At 32.9% G+C, this 7701-nt stretch overlaps 1 protein-coding gene across 2 annotated transcripts in view; it reads right to left on the bottom strand.

Annotated features, from left to right (window-relative positions):
• Nucleotides 1-3654: 3654 nt before the first annotated feature.
• LOC139695427 (serine-rich adhesin for platelets-like) overlaps nucleotides 3655-7701 on the bottom strand; it is a 30959-nt gene continuing 26912 nt past the window's right edge. For both annotated transcript variants that reach the window (XM_071594186.1, XM_071594196.1), the window contains exons 11-12: nucleotides 7524-7668; nucleotides 3655-4512 (exon numbers count right to left, since the gene is read on the bottom strand). In XM_071594186.1, coding sequence (XP_071450287.1) covers nucleotides 4037-4512; nucleotides 7524-7668 — 621 coding nt within the window. In that variant the 3' untranslated portion in view covers nucleotides 3655-4036. The remainder of the gene's footprint in view (nucleotides 4513-7523; nucleotides 7669-7701) is intronic.

Genomic DNA, 7701 nt, shown 5'->3' with positions numbered 1-7701 from the left:
ACTCCCGCCAGCACAGCTCTAAGGGTCATCGGAATGCACAAGCCCTTCCACCACGTCAAGGTTATAGACCGGGGAGGGGATGTGCATTATGTAATGAAAATTGAAAAAATCAAAACATTACAGACTATTTTTACAGACACTATATAAAATTTTTACCCGCACATATATCTGTAAATACAGATGCGCAGCAAGACGTTCAAGATAACTATGAATCCCTGGGTGCATGGTATCTATACAAATTCATGATAATTACAAAGTTCTGGGTATGCGTTATCGATGGGAAAAAACGGTAATTAAAGATCTTGAGTCCATTCAATTCTTGGATGTCTCAATCCTTTTGTAGATATTATAGGCAAATCAATGTCTTATCTTCTAATCTTACTGTGCCGAGAGCCTTAGATTGATTTTAGATGCAGGTGTAGCCATAACATGGACCACTTCTTACTAATTTCTGCAGCCTATAGGGAAAGCTAAGAAGCTATGTTATCACCACAACAATGAAGACAGAAATGATGGATTATGTTGTACAAAGAACTGTTAAGAGGAAGACATAAGAAGTCTAGTGGTGTATGAAACAAAGCTACCAAATAAATTTACATTCTGGAAGTAGACATCCATCAACTGTACACATTAACTTATGGAATGTACAAGAAAACTTATACTGCAGAGATATTGAATATGCTACATCATTGCCTTCTGCAACCCACAAATATTCTGGAAATCATCGAGTATGGGGTGGGAATTACACCAAATGAATTTTATAGTTCCTATATTGCATGAGATTAATAGGATCTATGTTTAAGAAACTTGCAGGTGTACTTAAAAGATATATAGCATTTGGAAGTGGAAACCTTTGTAACAAACCCATCAGTTTGATGATGGTCATACACATAACAAGAGCCATAAAGTAATCGGTTTATTAACATTCATGCTCTATAAATATCTTTGATGGTTAACAATAGAATTAATATTTACAAAAATATCAATAGACATTTACCTCAATTGAATCAGGAGTTAATCTCAATTCTGGTTTCTTCATATTGCATTTATTAAATTTAAATATTTGTATGGACCAGATTTGTGCCATGATAGAATGGTCTCTCAGGCATAACATGAGCTTCCACTGGGTTTGTGCATAGGAACTACAGACAAGGTGAAAAAAACACTGAATTATATAGACTTGTATTGGCTTTGAGTAAGATGTCTTAGGTTACATGGCATATGCAGTCATGGCCTCTTACATAACCATCAAAAAATGATAGCATTTTAACGGTAATCTTCGACTAAGCTGACATTGCTATTACCCTTCAATGTGCTTTGTGCACAAATTCCTCTGAAATGCCAGATTATAAAGCTAGCATAATAATGACATGGTGATATCACAGGTAATTAGGAGTTAAGTCAGTATACAATTTGCATATAAAAGATCTTATTGCAATTTTTATATAATATATAAAATTTGTACAAAGCTATGGAAGGGAAACAAACATTTACATGTTTTACATGAATTTTAGGTAAATCATCAGAGGACATATATTCAAATATATATTGATCATTGCCAACAAAAACGGCAAAAAATCAACTAAATATCAAATTTGGCAGAAGCAAATAAAACTATTAATTAACATATAGGAAGACAAGCTTAAGATTATAATGAACCTCCAAGAACAAGCATTCATTCTATGAAAAACTTGACGTACTCCTCAAACAGTAAGCAAACTGCATTAAATATCAATTGATAATTTAGTTATTAGGTAACTATTATCCATTTGGACCGAGAGTTTTTTCATGCTCTCCTTTTACAATATACCATAAAAGGTAAAACTATGCTGTAAGAGATGTAAAACATATCATGTTAATGGAAAGAAAAAAGGTGATAATACATCAAAATGTTTTTAGATTTAAAACTACATGCTTACTTAAGTCTCAATTTCATTGAGAATAAATGTAAGAAAAGTAATTAAAAAACAAATAATATAATATTCTTAATGAAAATAAATACAACGGGTGAACATTTTAAAGATGAGATTCATCAATGTCTCAGATCCTTTAAGTTAAGGTAGCCAGATTCATAAAGAAGCATGCCATTGACAAAAATTGTGAAATTTATATCTGACGTGTCCTATATTTATATATGTATGAATATGCAACAAATCTCCGGTCAAATAAATGTATTATTATTATCAAATGATAAGTGTACATTGAAGTAAAACTAGAGCAGGTGGAACAGTTTATGTATCTCGGAAATATTTTGGATCAACATGGTCAAGTAGTAGGGACGTAAGGAGAAGATGCACTAGGCAAAGAGGCTTTCACAAGGAGGGAGTTGATGACAGGGATGCTGAGAGAGGTTGTTAAGAAAAGACTCATCAAAACTTTGATATGGAGCATAGTTATATATGACATGGAAACATGGTCACTGAAGCAGGATAATAGGAGGCTTTTTAAATGTGGGTGTGGAAAAGGAGGGAGAAGGTGAAATGGATCGAAAGGAAAACAAATGAGGAAGATATGTGGAGAGGGGATTGTGGGGAAAAATCATAAGGAGGCAGGAAAAATGGATGAAAAGCATATTGGCTGGCAATGGGATGTCAAAGACTGTAATAGAGGGGAGAATGTTAGGAAAACAAGGAAATGGCAGGAATAGGATTGGGATGTTTGATAGGATGAAGGGAGGAAGGAAGTTCAGAGATGAAGAGGGACCTGATGTAGACTAGGTTGCTGGATTTTGTTTTGTTAGGAGTCACAAAATATTTATTTGGAAGTTGTGTCCATCCAAAACCTACCTTAACTGGCAGCTTACATAATAAAAAAAATGAAGAAAAACCTTATGTAGTGAGATGCCAGGTTGTGTCATGCCAGACAAAGCTAAGAATTGTGGGAGTATGTTAAGTCTGTGTTAATCCAAAATCAACCTTAAATTGTGGACTACTAATAATTATCACCAGATTTGATGAAGATTAAAAAATTATTCAAGCATCAAAAAAGTAAATAGATAAAAATATAACTCAATAACTGCTGAAGGATAATAGCTGAAAGACAATCACTCCTTAGGTTTCAACACTATACTCTTTTGAAAAGTTATGGCATTTTTTTGCATGAGGGGAAGTATAAATATCCGGCATCAGTATGGCATTTGCAGCAGTTTACACAAACATATAAAGGGGAAATATTCAGTGAAAAAACTATGATTAGTGAATGATATTACTCCTCTTACTGAATGGGTCCTAAGAACTCCCATTAGCAATTTTTATATGCTTTAAAGATGAAAGGTATGACTTTAGACTTAACTAGTAAAATATACCTTTATATGAAGCAATGTCATAATAAAAAGCATAAAAAGTATTACTATTAATCATGTTAAATATTTACAATGACAAGGTAACACAATATTTCCTTACAGCTCCCATATAACTAACACACGTAAACAAAATGAGGTATGAGGTGTCAATGCAAAAAAAAAAACTCATGCTAACATAAGAATTCACAATTGTGGATACAAATATTTTTTGTTACTAAACAAATTTAATGCATGCATTATGGGATTTTATTCAATAAATTTTATTTTGATGGATAGCGATAACTCCACCAAAAAACATTCTGATGCTGCATAAATTCTAAGACTGTCAGATTATTACAAGGAAATAAATATACAAATGACGTACACAGGCGAAGGACAAACATTTGAGATCATTATTTCAATTATTTGTCTTTCCTAAGAGAATAATAGGTGGCAAGCACATGCTCTTTATAACCGAAAATATTTCAACCTAAAATAATTTAACCTAATATTAAATCAAAAACTTGTCTTCCTTTGGCGCTTACATATATTTCTCATACATTTAGTAAATGCCCATGTAGCTTAGCTCAATTTATGACTTTTCAATTATTGTGACTTTTAACGACAAATAGCTGATACCTTTACGATCAATTACAAGACACAGTATTGTATATCACAGTAAATTATGAAACAAATAACTTCAATAAAAGAATTTTTCTCTCACCACTAACAATATGAAAAATATTCTAGTGTAAATCACTTCTGGCGTTTAGGAGTCCTTCCCCCACCAAGGGGAGATGCTATTCTTTTCTTAGCACAAAATTTTAATTGACTGTGAAAAGGCTGCTCTTCAGTCTGCATACTCTCTATAAAACTTCCTGTAAAATTTGTTGATTGCGATGAATTTTGTACATTGCTAGGCGAAAACAGATTCCAACTTCCCTTCGATGTAGATAACCTTCGTTCAAAGGTATGATTCCTCTTCTTTGCAGACATAAAGTCACCAGCTTCTCTTTGCTTTGAAGCGACTTGGAGAGACTTTGGAGAGTCATTAACCTTGCTAGGAACAGGAACCTTGGAGCAACCTTCCCGAAGCCATGAATTAATATGTACATCCATGGCTTCATGCTTACAAGCAGACCCAATAACTGTTTTAATCACTGTCTCAGGTTTTATAAACTTTACAAAACGTGCCATTTCTTGAAAGCTTGAATGTTCACTATATGCAACCTCTGAAAGAGAATAAAAAGTCATTAAGAAAGACACACAATGAATTTATCAATGTTATCTTCTTCTTACTACTCATTTAAATGGGGAAACGAAGAGTGAAATAACTCAAACTCACATGTTTATTCTTAAACTTTTCAGTACCATCCAACCAATTCTTCTGTGGTAAACTTAAATACTTATATGAATGAATGTTTTAATGGATGAATAATAGCATATTTGCCTATGATTGGAGAAATCAGTGAACAATTTATATGCTGGATTCTAAAGTAGATTGACATTCGAAAAAACTCTCTCTTCACAAGAATTTAGATTTGGAAAAAAAGACCTGAGAAGAATGATAAAGAAATACCCATATTTTCTATAGTTTCCCCTACTGTAAGAGGGGATACATAGATAGCATGCACACTATTCAAATTTGTACTGAAGTGGCACCACTTTTGAAGCTGGGTGCTTATCCTGATTTTACAATGTTGTACCCTTTCCTGCAAGTAAAATGGGAAGGAAGTGGATTTAATTGAAGGGATACAGTTCACTCTCAGATGCCATAATATTTTGAAATCATCTAAAAATCGAAGATCTTCATTCTTAATGGATATATCTAGATATCTTCAAGAGATAGAAGACAAGAGAATTGTTTTTAAAAGTGGGCTGGGACATTTTAGAATTACGTATTTCAATAGTACAGCTAATCAACTAAGGCTGTGCAATAAATTTTTCATTTAAATTCATTCGTACTTGGAAGTTATTAATGCTCAACTACTTCCTAGGAAATTTGTAGTGTACTTCATTTTAGCAAAACAAACCCCATTAGAGGTTATTTCGAAGAAGTCATGTTTTGAAGTTTTAGAAGATTTTAACATTTTTAGAAAAAATTTACTTATTCTATATTAATACTGAAGATCACTAAAACGTGCATGCCTGAGGGTACTCCAGTGCAAACGATAATATGTCACACATCACATGTGTACCAAAACTGAGTAAAAAATAAACTCATTCAAAAGTTGCTTTGCTTCCACTTCGCCATTGCCACTTTTATTATTATAAATTGTTAGAATTTCATGCTGAGTTTTTATGCCCTCAAAGAGAGATGCAGTTCACTCTATTGCTCAAATTGCTAGTGCAAAGTCTACAAATCTATGAGAGGCAGGCAAATAAAAACCTAACAGGTGACCATGCTAGACCACACCAACAAGGGCAAAGCCCAGGGTTGTGTGCGCCTGTGAGTTGCCACTATGTGGTTCTCCTACCACAGCAACGCCAGTATTGATATACAACCAGAGTGCTGCGACCTTTGGCACTGACTGTGAGTTATGGCGAGTGTTTGGTTTTCATTTGATTAGCCCTTATATTTAACTTTTAATATTGTAATAAAAACAATGCACAACAAAATCCATTGATGAATTTTAGCAAATTTTTTAAAATCACTCCATAAACAATAGATCTTGTGAATTGGATTAGGTAATTTAAACAATATTAATCTACCTATATTAATAATAAATTATTTCAATTACATTACATAATAATAAAAATTGCTTTCTTTTATGATGCATTCCTAAGTTCAATGATACTTCAAGATTACTTTAAAAAATAAAATGCCATCTCCTTCAAAATGAACGAAAGAACCTTTGGGTTTCACAGTGTCTTGTAACTTCAGTTATTTTAGCTAAATGGAATGTTTTATCAATTAATGCTAATTATTGCTTTTACAACAACACCTAGACCCTGGATTGTTTTTTACTTATATTGACCTTCCTGGGCAGCTGAAGATTAACGGTGCTAAAAAATATGTTATGCATGCTGATAATGGGAATGTAATGACATCCAGTAAACATTTATGTGATCTAGCTGTGGCTGGTGAATTGTTGCTGAAATGTATGACTACATGGTATGAAGGCAATTATTTGGTTCAAAACATTGAAAAAATTCAAGCATTAGTTTTCTCTACTTCACACAGCATAATTGAACATTAACTATTTCCCAACAAATGGTAGTCTCTTAAATAGTTAATAGTTTTTTATTTTTAGGACTCCATGTTGACAGAAACCTGAACTGGAATGTTGATGTCATACACCTGATTAAAAAGCTACATTCTCTGCTCTACATACTCTCCATCATAAGACAGTCGGTAAGCCAAAATGCATTGATGACATTGTATTATAAATTAATTCATTCAAAAAATTTGTACGTCATAGTATTTTGGGGTCTGCCCTCTCACCTTCTCAGTGCATTGAAGATGCAGATAAAGATGTTAAGAGTGATATGTAACCAAAATTATTATGAAAATTGTCGACCTCTTTTAAAAAAATTGAAATTCTTGTTCGCACCTTGTGTATATGTTTATCAATCTGTATTACCTGTGAAACAGCTTGGCGCTGATTTCGAAATGAACAGTAGCATCCACTTGTAAAATACCAGACAATGCAACAACTTACATGCAAAGTCAACCAATTCATCCTTGGCTTCACAAGGTATAAGGCCTGTGTTTGTAAAATTATTTAATAACCTTCCAGTAAGTACTAAAAAAGAAGAGCATACGCCCATCTCCAAGAGAACAGTCCAGGAATACCTCATTAATACGTGTTTTTATAATGTAAAAGAATACTTGAGGCCAAATTAATAATATTTTCTGTTTTTGTCAACTTTGTGCTTGACATGGCCTATATTGCCATTATTATTACAATGCACTGTGTCTTGGATGAGTAAAATATTATATAGCTTGATTCCAAGCTTTTTATTGCTATGGCAATGTGCTTTCATCTCTATTTTAAATTACAAATGAATTATGCAGTAAAACCTCTAAAGAAAAATTTCTTAAACTGGAAAAATTAATTAATGCCAAGTTTCATTATAGGAAATTTAACTAAGACTTGACTTAGATTCTCTTCCTTTTCACCAGGTCAGTAGACTTAATTCATCATAAATGGGTAGATTTTATCAATATTATACTGCATGCAACTACTGTGAGCAATATTTACAAAATAAAATGCTGTTTTAAGTCATAAATCACACTTACCATATATTTTTACTGGAGCTGAGTTGAAAATAAGATTACTTTCATCATTACCCTTTGTGCGACCATGGGCCCACCCAGTAGGTCGAAATGCCACTATGTTTGTGAAAGGCAAGTTTTTCATGGAAAATAAGTGTTCCTTTAAGGACTGTAAATAAATAAAAAAACGCAACATTAAAGG

The sequence above is a fragment of the Hetaerina americana genome, unplaced genomic scaffold (genome assembly GCF_022747635.1).
Source record: "Hetaerina americana unplaced genomic scaffold, ioHetAmer1.1.p SCAF_1, whole genome shotgun sequence".
Classification (NCBI taxonomy): Eukaryota; Metazoa; Arthropoda; class Insecta; order Odonata; family Calopterygidae; genus Hetaerina; species Hetaerina americana.
Note: the sequence above shows the minus strand (reverse complement) of the source record. Positions and strands in the feature narration are given on the sequence as shown.